The sequence below is a fragment of the Patagioenas fasciata genome, chromosome 1 (genome assembly GCF_037038585.1).
Source record: "Patagioenas fasciata isolate bPatFas1 chromosome 1, bPatFas1.hap1, whole genome shotgun sequence".
In the NCBI taxonomy this organism is placed as follows: Eukaryota; Metazoa; Chordata; class Aves; order Columbiformes; family Columbidae; genus Patagioenas; species Patagioenas fasciata.
In genome coordinates, this window is record NC_092520.1 from 154245014 (window position 1) to 154261023 (window position 16010).

General features: G+C 38.5%; 1 protein-coding gene across 2 annotated transcripts in view; it reads right to left on the reverse strand.

Annotated features, from left to right (window-relative positions):
- BRAF (B-Raf proto-oncogene, serine/threonine kinase) overlaps positions 1-16010 on the reverse strand; it is an 86034-nt gene that overhangs the window by 37415 nt on the left and 32609 nt on the right. For both annotated transcript variants that reach the window (XM_071798378.1, XM_065839960.2), the window contains exons 4-7: positions 6091-6194; positions 5256-5358; positions 3835-3983; positions 2591-2710 (exon numbers count right to left, since the gene is read on the reverse strand). In XM_071798378.1, coding sequence (XP_071654479.1) covers positions 2591-2710; positions 3835-3983; positions 5256-5358; positions 6091-6194 — 476 coding nt within the window. The remainder of the gene's footprint in view (positions 1-2590; positions 2711-3834; positions 3984-5255; positions 5359-6090; positions 6195-16010) is intronic.

The following is a 16010-nucleotide window of genomic DNA, read 5'->3' on the forward strand; positions in this document are numbered from 1 at the left end:
AGTTCCAATGGTCTTTTCCTTTATGTCCCTTTCTCCTTCCAACTTCTCCATTTGATCCCTTGACAATGTCTCAGCATGTCACACACGCCTTTCCTCTTGAGCTTGTCTTGTGACACAAACTCTTCCTTTCTTTGGGCACTTTGCCTGCTGCTGGAATCCCTTCACAAGGCTAAAGGTGAAGAAGGATGTTTGCATTCTCTTTCCTCAGGTTTACCAAACGACTAGTAACATCCTTTCCTCTGTGGGCTGTGCCATGCAAGATGCTAAGAGAACAGAGAAATCAAAGGAACAATTATTAAACTAATAAGTGGTAACAAAGTGCTATTTTCTCATATATTCTATCCCACTGCCCAATTCTCAAAGTTTCGATCCCTCACTCTCTTCCCAGACAAGACAACCTCAAATGTCAGACTTTTTTTTTATTCCAGTTGAGCTGTTGTTCCATATTAGAGCAGTATCCTCTAACAAAACCATGGGTAAGTATATGTTTTTACAGAAAAAGCCAGCATTTTTTTTGTTCTTAAAAAAAAAAAAAAAAATCAGTGAAATTAATATTTCCACAATTTTGTCTTTAAAAAGCAGAGAAGTACTATTAAAGAAAGCCAAAAGGATAACTGGAGAAAGGTATGGACAGTGCTGTGTGCTCATACAACAGCAACTGAGCTGCTTCTGGAAAGGAAATACTACTAACACAGATGCTTGGGAAAAATTGCATGACTTTGTAACTTGCATACTACTTACGAACACCAGCTGAGAAAGATCAACCATTTTAAAAATAAACAGAACTTTCAAGGCATGACATATGCTTTTTTGTTTAACAATGTAAGTGTACTGCAAGGCAATAAAGCAAAAAGTAAAGAGCTAGAAACCTTTTACAGTTCCTGCAACCACAAACATGTACAGATATAACAACTAGGAAAAGCTCCTTAACCTCAACTAGCAAGTATATTTAAATGTTAACTTTTTTATATATGTGAAGTTAAAAACTTTAATGCATTAACTAGCTTCGGACTCAGTTTTCCTTTCATTCGTACTTCACAAAACTAAGACTGCCTGAAGTAGTGCATGTATCAATTAAGATAATCCATCCTGTTGCATATAAACTGGTAAGAAAGCACAAATGTGTAGCCTCATCTAGGTGTTCCTGCTCCAGCAGGGGGATTGGACTAGATGATCTTTTCAGGTCCCTTCTAATCCCTAACATTCTGTGATTCTGTCAGGCAGAGGTAATTGAAAATTTAGAGAGAATTTAGCATATAGCAGTACTAGGGTTGAGGCCATCTGCAGGCATTTAACACAGCTGGTATGAACAAGCCTCTTCCCAGATTAATAGTTCTAGCCTGGTTATAATTTCAGCTGTACCACGAGAAAGGCAGAGCCTGCTTAGCCTAGAGAACCGCAGCAGCAGCCTTGTCCACAATCTGCTGTACTAACATCCACAGGATACAAAGGTAACATCTACTACCAGGAAGAGGCACTTCCGAATTTACTTGAAACTGCACAAAATAGCACATAATCTCTCTTTGTACTTACCAAACGAGGATCCCTCTGCAGGACTGCCAATGGGTTTTCCTGGGACACATCATATTTGATCTTTCATAAAAGAGTCTTGGCTGTCCAGGGGATTTCTCTTCTAGTTAGAGTCCATAGGTGCCTGCATAGCTTCCACATGTGTTTCTGCTTTGGTTTGGGCACAGTGCTCACTATACCAAGAGAGTCTTTCTGCCAAATTCAGTTCATCTCCACGCAGCAAACACAGGTCCTAGGAATGTTTTCCTGAAGGCTTTTGTATTTGGTGTTCTTAATAAATCTGCATTAGGTTTCTTGACTTTGACACACATCCTTGAGTTACTGTTTCCTGGAGATCTGTTCAACTATCTAGTGCTGGGTGATATCAGTGGGATATCACTTAGCTACTGGGAACATAATCTAAATATGATCACTTGTCTCTTCACAGAGAGAGGGTGCAGAATCTTTGTTGGACAGGGGATGGAGACTGTGGTCAGTTTTAGAAGTCTAATTTTACAGCAGCAAAGAGATGCTATTGGTATATCCCAACATCTAAATAGGAGGAAGACAGCTGGTCTAGAGGATATTAAAGGAATGTGTATGTGGAAAAGCCACTACAGCAGTATTACGAACCTGGAATTGGCATCTGTTCACACTGACCTTATAGTGGTGTGGCTTATTCTGAAACAGAGGTATGTCACTTCAAGGCAAATAAACTGTAGGTTTTTAACACAAACTAAAAGTATTTGTGAGGATACAAATTTGGATTGTATTAATTTTAAGTATAAAATCTTTCCAGTTTAGACCAGGTCTAAGCTACCATGCAGAAGAAATCAATTTAACAGGCAAGGCTCCAGTTCTACAGACACTTATGTACAGGTTTAACTTAGGTTCATTACTACTTTATATCATTCATGCGAATGAAAACATTCACTTCTTGGAAGTTAAGCAAAGGTGGGTATATTTGCGTGACAAGCCAGATTACAAAAATGTAGAGAGAGTTGCAAAGCAATATTTTGAGCGTTTCTAAGCATACAGTACTGCAATGTTATGTTATTAAACAGCAGGAATAAGGTCATACCCAACAGAATCTGAGGGGGGCACTGACGGGTATGATCCAGATGCTGGGGTGGTCTCTCCTAATGAGGCCTCCTCCTGCGGTATGGGGTGATGTTCAAAGAACTTGGAGACAAACAGCAAACTGTGAGGCAAGAACAAAACAAAAACAACCTAACTTGTGCAAAACCCAGAAGCTACACAATATAACACTCCAAGCTTGAAAACAAACAAACGAACCCCACAAAACCACAACCCCCCCACTGACCAAATTCTAAATTTTAAAATAAAGACTACATTAACACATTAATCTGCAAGATTCGTTAAAAATATTATTTACTTGACAAAGGATCAAAAGATTATGCCTTAAGCGTATATTTGCAGAAAATAATTTTTAATCTGTTAGTTGAAATTGCAGACATCTGGTTCCTCAAGAATGCACAAACTATAACTACGTGTTGAGTACATAACCTTATTTTAATGTTTGCACCAATGTAATGCCAAAAAATAAACGCCAAATGGATAGAACTGTATTAACCATAAGCCTTGAGTACAAACTTGAGAGGTGCCCAAGGAAACTATTGAAAATACCAGCATAAGCAGAAATTAAATTTATTCTTGGAGGAAAAGCTAGCATTTTATATGATTCCTTACAGGAAAGTCTATTTAAAAGACCTAATATCCTCCACTGAAACCAATCAAATCAATACATGGAGACAGTTTACACCAGATCCTTAACCTACCTCACACAAATAGACCAGATTCAAGAACATATGACTGATTTGGACATTCTCTTATGTTTCTTACCTAGTCTTCAAACTCAATAATGGATTTATTTTAAATCACTGTAAAACCAACTGCAATTTCACCATATTAAACTCGTGTCTCGTAACATTTTTTTTTTAGGTTGAAGAGAATAAACCCACATCTAAACATTTAAATAGGGTCCTCGCCATTCACATAATAAAGAATTAGTTTTGATTAAGAACTGCGAACAATGAGAAGTCTGTTTGATACAGCCAAGTGCTCAGCTACCCCATTCATGCTTCAAAGAAAGCATTTTCTAGTCCAGCAAAAAAAATATGAACTGGTTGTCCGAACTAGAACAGAGAGAATATGAATTATGTAGTCTCACAAAAACAGCTGAACTTCTCTATTTTTTACAGGCACCTCTTCTGTCTTCCTGAATTACAGATTTAATATAAGAAACCACTGACAGCTGTAAGCTTAATAAAAGGCTCAACTTCAAAATCAATCGTGATTACTTACTCAAGTTGATCATAATTGACACACATCAGTGGCACTTCTGTACTACAGCGCTGGTGAAATTTGTAGCCGCACGTCTGGCACCGGAATCCCTGGAAAAGCAGCTTTCGACAAAAGTCGCAGAACGCTAACGTGAAGAATGTTTTTCGTACCTACATTGTCAAAAATAATCATAATTAGATAGAGTCCTTCTGTAAGCCTAAGATAGGATATTTCCTTTTACCTCCCTCAAATACACTTCAAAGCCAATTTTTTGGTTATGGAATTACAGTTTTAGACATCAAAAAGACTTACATAAAAGATTGTCTCATTTTCGAATAGTCTTCATGCATCAAAATTTTCTTTCAACTATTTATTGGAATTAATGCTTCACTTCATTAGCAGTAAGAAAAATAGCAACAAATCTGAAGGAAAACGGCGCACTATTATGCTAGAGACGAACATTCAGAATTTAATTGGATAAAACTTATAAAAACAAAAGCTGCTGAAAGATTTTCTAAATAACATTTTGGTCCAACACTCACAGGACTAGAAATACAGATATGGTTTATGTATATGGCTTCCATGTAGCGTTGCATATACAGTTGTAATTTTGAATACTAAAACTCAGAAACATTAAAAATTGTGAAACAGTGAACATATATTATCCCTATATTATGGGGGGGGATAATTCCATTTCATTTTAAAATTCAGTAATACTTGGCATAAAACCACATTCTAGTTTTATTACTAGATGTCATAATCAAAGTTTCAGAAGGATATAAAAAAACCCACACATTAAGCCTACTAGTTTTCAACCTAACTAGTCATAGCCAAACCAGCTTGCTCGAGTAAAATAGTTTATGTAGCTTGCAAACAGAATCTTGGGTTTTCATATAAATAAAAGGTCGGACTTTTCCATATGAAAAACATTACTTCCAGGATTTTGTATGTAGCTGGAACCATTAGATAGATTCTGTTTAGCAGCTTCCATTTACTTGGTGCCTTATCAGGTCAAAACATATTTGTGCACTAGCATCACTGATGATGTCAGCACTGCTCTGGGAATAGTTAGTTCATTAGTTAATTGCTGCTGCAGAGCCAGCAGGGAGGCCCAGAATACATTTTATAGATACAGCAACACAAAAATAGTAGATTATTATTACAGCTCTGCAATGCAGTGCTGATTTACACTCCCTACATTTATAGATTTTAGAGGGTGTATTCCATCCAAACGTGGAAGTTTTAAGGGTGATCAAGTACTCTTTACACTTATTTCAATTACAATTCTATGTAATTCACTTAAACTATTGTGATTAAGAACTTCTTTTGCCACCCACACCACATCCCACAGCTACAAAATATTATTCAAAGTTGACAACGTGAATCTGAAAGTATAGAGTTGATTTAACCCCACTCAACATTTCATAAAAACCAGTACGTACAAAATTGTGTGTTGTGAGTGGTACATTCTCCAAGACTTCCACATGCAACTCTTCTCCTGTGAGCCAGGAAATGTCAGTGTCCCAGCCAATCGGCTTCTTCTCTCTAAAGTGTAAATAAACCTTTAATTAGCAGCAGCACGCAAGCCCTCGAAGGTCCCCTGCTGAAGATGTGGGATCAGGTAGAAAGTTGCACCGTGGGAGTTTGCTACCCAGTCTCTTAACCGCAGGAAACTTTAAAGGCAAGACATTAAGCTCAGCACATCCCAAGGAAAGCACAACTTCACCAGAAAAAAACTGTATGAATGAAATGCACTTTCTCAATCAGCTTCAGTAGTGGCTGATTCCTTAGTTCCAAGGTGACAGATACCTTTCTGATCAAATAAAGTGCTTGTGAACGCACCTGTTCCAACAGAGTTCTAAAGAGATGGTTAATTCTGTGCAGTAAGATAATCTACAAACTTTTCAGCGCTAGAAACTACTTTTTTCCCCTCACAGGAACTCTGTATTCAATTAAAAATGCACTATAACCAAGTCAAATAAAACCAAAAAGTTAATGAAACCTATTTAATACTTGTTTGGTTAGGATGAGTTCGAATGTTTTGCCAGCAGTCTATAAGCTCATATTACTCTGTGTTATATCTGTTCTTGAAGCGAGTAAATAAAGGAGTTTGCCATTCTTTTTACACATGTCCTGATGGCACAAATTTTTTTAGTACAAAGTATCATCTCACTCTGAGTTTTGAAAACAACCTCCCCAATGTTGGATAGAATTGGCCGTATTGGGTAACTCCAAGAAGAGATTCTAAGAGCAAAAATCATCACACACAAACCATACCCATCTTGTATTCTGTAAACAGCACAGCATTCTGGAATAAGACCTCTCATCATCAGAGCTTTCTTTAGGCTGTCTCGGACTGTCACTCCACATCTTGCTGGAACCTAGAGGTCAAATAAAAAATAAACTAATTAAAAGAAGTTGCAATGTGTCCCCCCAAACCGATGCAAACATTTTGACCCTCACGTGCTAAAATCCACTTTTTATGATGCTCCACAGAATGTCAGGTAAGAGTTTTTCAGAATGTCAGGTAAGAGTTTTTCAGAATATTTTTTGTAACGTGGAAATTTTTCTTGGATAATAGTATATAAACAACCTAACTCGGCTAAAAGACAGAACAAGCTCTACATTTCTATTGACATCTGGAATGAATTCTTCATCCAACTCCAAAAGTGACTTTCGAACTCTTCTCAACTTGAAGAAAATGGAGACACAGCACACTGACAGCTAATAACCACCTACACCTACAAAAAGTTCAGGCCAAGCTGTGAAATTAAGTGGGGCAACATGCCAAGTGGAATTAAAATGAACTAACTTGGACTGCACTCAAAAAAACATTACAATGAAATGTAAACACTTTATTTTCTATTTCTAAAACAAAAGATAAGCATGCAAACAGGCAAAATAAAACAATCATCTGAGCCAAGCAGAGCATCGTCTCTTACTTTAACCTATATTTGCAACTCTACAGACATTTCCCATTTGAAAAACATATTTTTCTCTTCTGTTTCACTAGACAAAAAGTTTAGACATCTAACAGGATGGAAAGAATGGAGAAGCACACTAAAACTAGCCAAACAAAGAACTGCAAGCTACACAATGTAACAATATTTTCCTTGCCTCTATTCTATCCATAGGCATATCTTACAGGAATAAGTATCTCTAGGCAAACCTGTGATTTAACAGTCTATAGTGTCAAGCCATATAAACACAACGATACATAATTCGGTGATTAAGTGTAGTTAAGGTGTTGAGTATTACGCACTTACTATTTCTAGAACTAAACAGTGAAAATATGCAACATTTAGGTGGTTCGCACACTGGGACATCTCCTGTAATCATGGACAGCACCTCAAACGTGAATCAAAAGGAAAAACCCACAGACATAACCAATCAAAAAAGTCTGTCTGAAGACACAAGCTTGCTAGTGGTCTAAGCCAGAGCCCTTGGTAGCCAAAAGCAGTCTCCTAATCAGCTTCAGTTGGCTTTGGATCGGAGCCTAGCTTTTGCTCCTTGCACTTAAATTTCCATGGGTATTTAGGGGCCCTATGTCCTACTTAAGGATGACAGTGAAAAGCAGCAGCCTGTTTCAAGGAGCTTTGTGAACACCACTTGAGGTTACGCTATATATTGCATTTCTAGAACTCAAAACATATGAACTCTCAGAAGAGACAAATGAAAGGAATATTCTCTTTCACAACATTCCTCCCATTAATAGGAAAACGCTTCTTACAGGATATTTGTGCATTTCATCTGGTCAACACGAAAACATTTAGGAAAGATAATTTCTACTAATTTCTTGGAAAAAACATGCTATAGCATACTGCTTTACAATCTTGACATTCAGCCTTAAGTGACCTTGACACATTCCATTACTTCTTAATGCATCTTTTCATGATTCTAAGTAACTTTGCCCCATCCTAGAAGCTAACACTCTGGCTTTCCAACACTTGTAGGTCATTCCTCCAACATAAAACATCCTTAATTGTTACTAATACCTGTCACTGGTATTAAGAGGGAGTCTGGGAGCACCTATTATCGTCAGTATCATCAACTACTTTCCATTGCAAAACTCAACCTTCTGTTGCTTCAGTCTCAATTAAACTAACTGTTCACACTGAAACCAACTGTTCATAGTGTTGTTCTGTGACTGGTACCCCCTGCTCCCAACCCCTGGTGATGTGGTTAGCGTAACAGACACCATTTTATGAGACAAGCAGCCATCCGCTGTGACTGAATGGGTCACGTATTGATTCTCTTTCCCAGAATCATCAGGCACTGAAGGTCCTGGGAAACAAGCAGACAAACTACACAGATTTCTCTTCTCCTCCCACCGGCCTCAAGCTCCATGGACACCAGACCTCCACGAAGATCCCAGACACCCAGTCCCCTGGGTGGTGGGAATGGTCTCATCACAGAACAGGTCTCACAGTACCCAAAGCACTGTCTGCAAAATCAAGCAGTTATACATCTTAAGGGGGGAAGCTGGACAGGAGCTGCTGGTGGACAGTGAGATCTGGGACCCCTTGGTGGCCAGGGATGCCTCCACTGTCTTCTGCTTCCTCCAAGGACTGAGTGACTCATATTCTTTTATAGGAATGTAGAGTCTAGATTATAATTGTTATACTGATAAGGCAAACCATGTATTAAGATTTGACCCAATCTGCAGAGGGTCCAGGTGATTAGAAATTATAAGCTAAGTTGTATTATTAATTCCATATTATGGTACTTATAAATTGTACTATACTGATTCTGTTTGTAGAAATCCTGTGCCATTTTAATTATTAAGTCTGTGCTATACTACTAATAACATCCTGTTAAGAAAATAAAGCTTTAAATGTAACTATGATTTAGTGCCATCACCATGCTGCCAAGGATCCTCAAAAGAACCTGCCTCTCCCCTCAGTGTTGAGTGACAAGTTTTCCCTGCCTCCAACACATATATTTACCAATACAGAGTAAACATTTTTTAAGAATTTGACTAAAATCTCCTCAAACCTCCCACATAGGTCAGGTCCAATCATGAGTCATTTCAATGGAGCAAGTAGCAATTCAGCTCAAGGCTATTTGTCCCCTAAGCACAGCTCCCACTGGATTGAGGTAGAGGTCCTCCGAGACACTTCAGCTCTACCTTTCCAGCAACCTCAGTTACTTCACCACTGACATCCACAGTGGAAGAAAAAATTCAAATACTGGGAGGGTAATAGACAGACCGAGGCGGGGGAAAAGGGGAATGAAGAGAGGCAAGCAAGTGGCTGGGCATGAAGGAGAAACAGGACAAGAAAGGCAGGACAAACATAAGAACTGAGCAGGGAAAGCCTGTGTATACTGGGAGAGGGGATCACCATCAGCAGGTTGGTGAGAAACAACGAAGCAAGACAGAGGGAAGACAGACTGAAGAGCTAAATGAGGCAGAGGGCAGGGAACAAAGATGCCACAAACCATCATGTAGGGGAGAAGAGGTTGAAACAGCTAGGGAGGCAATGGAAACACATTCTGAATAGGAACCTTTCATGCTGTGGTTAGGAGAAAAGATGGTTCATTTTGGACAAGGAACACCAAGGGGAATGGACTGCTTAAGTAAAGCATTAGGACTGAGCATAGGGGAGGAAGAGGTTCTAGCTCAGGCAGAAAAATTCCAGGCAGAGTATTAAAAGAAACCAAGGCAGCATAATCTAGATGTGGGTGAAGGACAAGAAGGAAAAGTCAAGCAGTGGAAAGGTGACTAACATTAAAGATGAGATGAAAAGGGAAGGAACCTTGTTCCCACTGAAAGGCATTTTCTTCCTCCAGCACTGATCCTCCATAAAGAGGAACAACATCCTCCAGTACCTCATGAAGCAGAGGTCTGAATCAAGAACCAAAAAGTCCCAATTCTATTACTGAATTACATTTCTGTAAATAATGTCACTTCAGGTGATTTTTGTTTTCCTTTCTAATTCTGCTGAAGTTACAGGCTTCCTTTTCAGAGACCATTAAGGTCAGGAAGGCAAGTTCTCAAAAATGCAACGTATCACAATGAAAGTTGCCAACAGCTACACAAGTGCAACAGGACTACGAAAAATGTCCATTAAGCATCTTGCTCACTTATCATTCACTGTTCCTCAGTACTACTTCCCCAAGTCTCCTTCACTGAAATCTAAACAATGTCTATGCAACTTGCAATTAGAAACACAGAACGTTTGCTCTCTTCATTGCCATTTGCAACAAGATCCAGCTAAAAAACAGCGAACCGTTCTGATTTCTGCTAAAGTCACCAGGATCCTGAAATCAGCATCACATTTAGAACATTCTCTTACAGAACTCCTGAGCAGAGAAACAGAAGGCTAAATTAAAAGAACTAAAAGCTAGAATAAATCCCTGTAGTATTGATTAATCATTTTCCCAAACTGGTACAGTATGGTCTATCACCATCTGTGCATGTAGCCCTTCAGTCCCCTTCTTCAGTCCCTACCAGCATCTGCTATAAAGCAGAAATTTCATCCTGCAAAGCATTCCCCTCTAAAGCCTCTTTTTTCCCCCCACCTGCTTCTCACACCCAAATCATGACAAAGTTAAAGATCCCTTTATTTTTTAACCAAAAGAATCTAGATGTTTTGCAACAGTTGCCACACAGAAGTTCATACTAGTCAATAATGGGATCTGTTGAGGGTTTTCAAGTTACTTATATACCAAAGATTTGTAGATCAGAAAACATTTAGGTTTTTATAACAATTTGAACAGTTGATTCAGCAAACAATTTTCAAAAGTAAAGAACATGGGCTATACAAAGCTACGGAATAGTACAGAAGCTGCCAATACAGATTGCAAGATATGTTCAGTATGTATCTTACACTAAAAAGTAATTTACTTGTGCATCTTGTATTGGGCAAGTAGTGATTGCAGAAGACAACAAAACACATGCTCAACTTTGCAAATGTGAAGTCTCAAAGAACCAAATGAAAATTATTCCAGTGCCTCCAAAAACTCCCACAGTAGTGTCTTACTACCTAAACAGATTAAACAGAACTATAACACTTAATTTCCTCATTTCTTTTATTCATGTAAACTATTTCTATGGACCGTAAGTATTCATAACAACATTGCTGATATATATTTAGTAATGCAGCCACAAGCATTTAAGCAATGCATAATAAATCATTTATTTCCGTAAACCAGGTCATTCCCGATTCAGTAAGAAATTCAGGGCTATGTCCCTAAATAACTCTTACATCACTTTTCTAACACCAGAGCAGAAACTGGTAGAGTCTCAGTAAGTTAAAAATGCTTCCTTACACCAGTGCAGTTTCCAATACAGCAATAAAGAGACTGAAGAGACTATATCAATGTAAAGGTATTGTCTGAAAGTGGCCAGCTGGAAGGCTGGACAGCTCTGAACACTATTATACCTTTCAAAACTAGTTAGCTGCTTCCGTTTTTTCCTCAGCCAAGCACTGTAGTTTAGCTCAGTTTAGCCAAGTGTTATGTATGTTACACACACCTTAGAACTTTTGAAAAATTCTAAACAGTTGAGTACTGGGTACAATAAGAAAGAATATTCCAAGTAATATGGATTTTGAAACATCACTTCAAAGTTCTGATCTACTTACCTGAACACATATCCCCTTGAAAGATCACACTATTTTTCCCCTTGGTACCTATATAACAAAATGCCAGCAACATCCTATCTTTTTTGCCAAATTATTAGTTTTCTATTCTGACATGTTAGGTTTTCTGGTAAAAATCCAAACATGAGATCTGCATTTAGTTTTCATCTTAGGCATAAAGAACAAATGTTTAACCAAATCAGTCAGCCAGTTTTTACAGCACTAACAGATAAAATTAAACCCCTTCATGGCAAAGAGAACATAAGATGATACTGAGCATCACATCCTCTATAAAATTAAGAACATGGCTTTCAAACACAGCTGTTCTGGATTTCAGGGCATTCTGACCAACTTCCAGGAGAAAGAAGCTTTTAAGAATATACATTCTTAATGGAGCACATTAGTATAATAAAACAAATGGGAGACAATTCCTTCACACTAAATCTTGTTTCCAAGGGAATTTGAACAGAATTTATCCATTTTACAAAGCTCTTCCCACTCCATCAAATGCACCCCATTTAACTTGCAAAGACATCAGTTACCAGCAGCCATTCGTACCTCACAATTAAGGGGTACTGATTTGTAGGACACAATGGACTGATTTATATCAATACAGAAATATTTGCTCAAGAGCATCCCATCACTAAACCACACTGGATCACACCTGTTGTGCCGAGTCAACAGCAGCCTCCACACCACTATTTTTGAGGTCAGCTCCCAAACCATGTCCAGAAGAGCACTGATCATTTATAAGGTTATAGCAGACAGTGGGATCACCATCATAAAATTTTAGTTAGGGTGAATACCAGTGCCAGAAGTTGGAAAACATGGCTTTAGACTTGAGACTTAAAAGTTCATCTCGAAAAATATCCATAGCCACTGTACGGGAATCAAAACCCAAGACCCTGAGGTTTCTGTTAGAGTCCTAAAAAAGTCAGCTGGTTGCTCTCCAAATCAAAACTTAAACACATGAGAAATTTAAGTTACAAAATAGTTTAAAGAAATCTTTCTGTTAGGTCAGACCCAAAGTCCACTTGTGTAGTACCTCGTCACAAACTATCACACTTCAAACGCTTTAAATACAGGGGGCAAGAAACTGTATCACAGAAGGGGCAGAATTCACACCCACAATTCACATCCTCCTCTAAACTGTTGCAACTGATCCTAAAAATAAATGGCTACTTTTATCTCCCGGTGGCATACACATTCTCTACAAATATTAAAGCTTTGGTCAATCAGTTTACTTAAACAACACAAGAAGCCGTGAATGTAAGTATGACTTACTAGACACGGAATTAAAACATTTCTTGTGATTATTTTAAGATTTGTGACCTGCGTTCCCTTTCATTGAGTGCCTGCCTAGCATATCATGAGGTAAAGGAAACACACTCCAAACAATGTTTCTCTGTCCTTCATCACTTTCTACAGACAGATTTCCCATCTCTTAAGAAATTGCTAAGCTCTCCTTACTTGAGGAATACTCTTCAAAAGCAGCGATCAATGTTGCACAAGGCATTCCAGATGACAAGGCATCAATTTCATGAAGCAAATTTCCAATATTGTTTGACTTCGCAATCCAAGACTGTGGGTCAATAAAACTGAAGGAGATTAAGTTATTCTCCTTTCAACACATACTACTTTGAATTTACCCAGCACTGAGTTTAGCCTGCATGGTGGGTTAACCCCAGCAGGTAGCTGAGCACCATCCAGCTGCTTGCTCGCTCCACCCTCTGCAGGGTGGGGGAAGAGAACTGGAAAGACAAAAGCAAGAAAACTCATGGGTTGAGATAAAGACAATTTAAAAAGTGAAGCAAAAACAGAAGGGAAAAATTCTCCTAGTGATGCAGAAGGAATCACTCAACACCAGCAGAGTGATGCCTACGTGAGCACTATATAAGCTGCTGTGAAGAAAATGAACTCCACTCAAGCCAGATCCCAGTACCAGCTGCTGTGGCACCACTGCTGACCTTGCTTCACAAACACCTCCCTAAGACACATTCTTCCAGCTTTCACTGGCACGAAGGACTTATTCACGGTAGCTATAAAGTCTATTTCACTGTACAACTCCTGTGATGCAATAAAATTTTGTTTGCTTATTGGTAGTCTAAAAGAGGTCTTCCATGGTTAAATCTCTTCCCAATGAAAACTGGTAATTTAGGCTCTAATTTGACTTTGACTTTCAGCAACAAGATAAGCATGCCAACAGCTCTCCCTGAGGATCCAAATATTAAATCCAAAACCCAACACCAAAAATCCCATCAAAAAACAAAAGAGCCCCCAAAAAGCTATCAAGTAAACTCTACTTGAAAGTAAGTTACCATTTACTTTATTCTACCGGTCCGTTCATATGATGCATAAAACTCCAAAACATTCAGGTATATTCAGCAAGCATCCTTCGGCATAGGCTACAACTACATTTCTGGTGCATGCTTGATATGACATGAGATTTTTTTAATTGTTTTTGAATGGAAAAACCTTACGTTAAACCAGGTGTGTAATTAAAAGCAAGAAACCAGTTTATTCAGCTGTCTGAACAGCCCTGATCTGCATTTTCCTTATATTTGACAGGTGAAACTGGTAGGATAGCTAGAATGCTTATAGAAATTCAGGGCTTACTACTCTGTAAGTTTCAGGCACAAACCTCACAGCATAACTACAGAAAGCAAGATGCAAATCTTAAGTCAAAAGAAATACACTGAGTACCAGATTTAAAACCAGAAGATTTGAAGGATGCCAGTTTAGTATGCATGATGAGTTAATTTATGCTAAGAATTTAGGTAGGGTAAAAATATCTGATTCTTCCAGTCTTCATGACTGCAGAGAAGACCACATGATTGCTTGTCTAATTAAAAGGCAGATGTACTAATTAACCAAGGTGTGACAAGAGTGAGAAACCTGAAATAAGAGTTGTCCCAACGCACAGCATTCACGATCCTGTTTAGTTTCTTTGAGTCTCACAAATACAAATTCTCCATTTAAAAAACTCAGTCTCAAGTTTGCATTTTGAGAACTTCCATTAATTTTCTAATACCTATGACAGTTACATGAAGCATACCAACACATAATAAAGTGGAAAAGAACCTTACAGGCTCAAATGTATTCCGAGTTTTTAGACAAATCACCTCTAATTAATCGTAGACTTTAAAAAAAGGCAAAACAACAACCAAAAAAGACAATCTTTCATAGTTGAACATGGAAGAAAGTGAAACTTTTTTTGCAAAGGTATTACTTTTGTTTCAGAAGCTACCATAGAAGTTTTTAGACCCCGGGGTGAAAAAGCACAATGATTTGATCCTATCCAGAATCTGCAGACAGCTGAAGTACCTGGAGGCCATTAAGCTTTCCCAAAGCCGGAACCACATCTGCTATTCAGGCTCACAGAAAGAGAGCTGTGAGAAGGCCCCCTATAAACTCCCTGAGCAGAGGAGCAGAGTCTCCTCACCGCCCTCACAGCCACTCCACTTCTGGTCAGGAGACCAGAAGCAAACATCTCTGCGAGCCAGCAGTGTGCAGCACACAGCAACAGGATACATGCAGACTGGCAGCAAGAACCATCATCACCTGGTGCCTCACAGCTACCCATCCTTTTTTATACCTGAACAGCAATTTTTTTCTGATTTTCCATGCTCCAGCATACCAGCATTCAGGACCACACATTTGCTTTCAGACTGTTTCTTCCTACACTGTAATTAGTTGGCTGGAAGGAATTTCTTGGGTAACCAAAATCATTGAGGGCTACTAATACAAGCAAGTTATATTATCTTGTTCATCGAGTACTTGAGTTAGAAATCCCCTACCACATTCTCTTCGTTCCTACTAGACTTCACTGTAACATCAGAAATCTCCTAATATTTTTCTTTTGTGCAGTTATGACTAGTTCTAGGTGTCTAGTTTTGTACTAGGCCTCGTATCAAATGGCTTTTCTCAGAAGTCTTTGTTTCCTTCAGTATAGAAAGCTAGCACGTGGCAGATTTAAAGACTGCCACAGAATATGATCACTCACACCACATTTAACCACGGCCATGGAATTCCTCACCACAAGACACAAATTTCTAGTATCCATAGTGTGGGTTTAATGGAAACTGGACAGAGGGTTTCCAAATAGAAAATGCTTTAACTCATAAAATTCCCAAGTGACAAATAGCTCAATTTTGGAAGACAACTCAGGGATAATATCATACACGCCTTCCCTGTTCTTGTACTCTTTCATTGTGACAGAGAGGTACTCCAGATACATCCACAAAATGTTTATTCCATTCAAGGTCTCAGAACACTTTCCTGCAAGGGACCAGCCACAACAGATGTGTCACAGGAAAGCTGTCTAAAAAGTCTTACAAACATCTTAAGATGTACAGTAACCAAGCAATCTAATAGGTGCATTTCCTAAATAATTTTAACTGTTTTGTCCAATTTTACAGAGGAAGGCAAAAATTGGAACAGTCCTTGCAATTGGGAATGGGTTTTTTTACCTTACGCCAAGCCTAGCAGTTTAAAATTGGCAGTCCCAAGGACATGCAAAAGATATTTTACCCAGGTGTTCAAAAAACATTCCCCCAAAAAACTTCAAAGGAGGAAAAAAAATATAAGAAGTAGTAACCCTCAGAAATCTTGTCC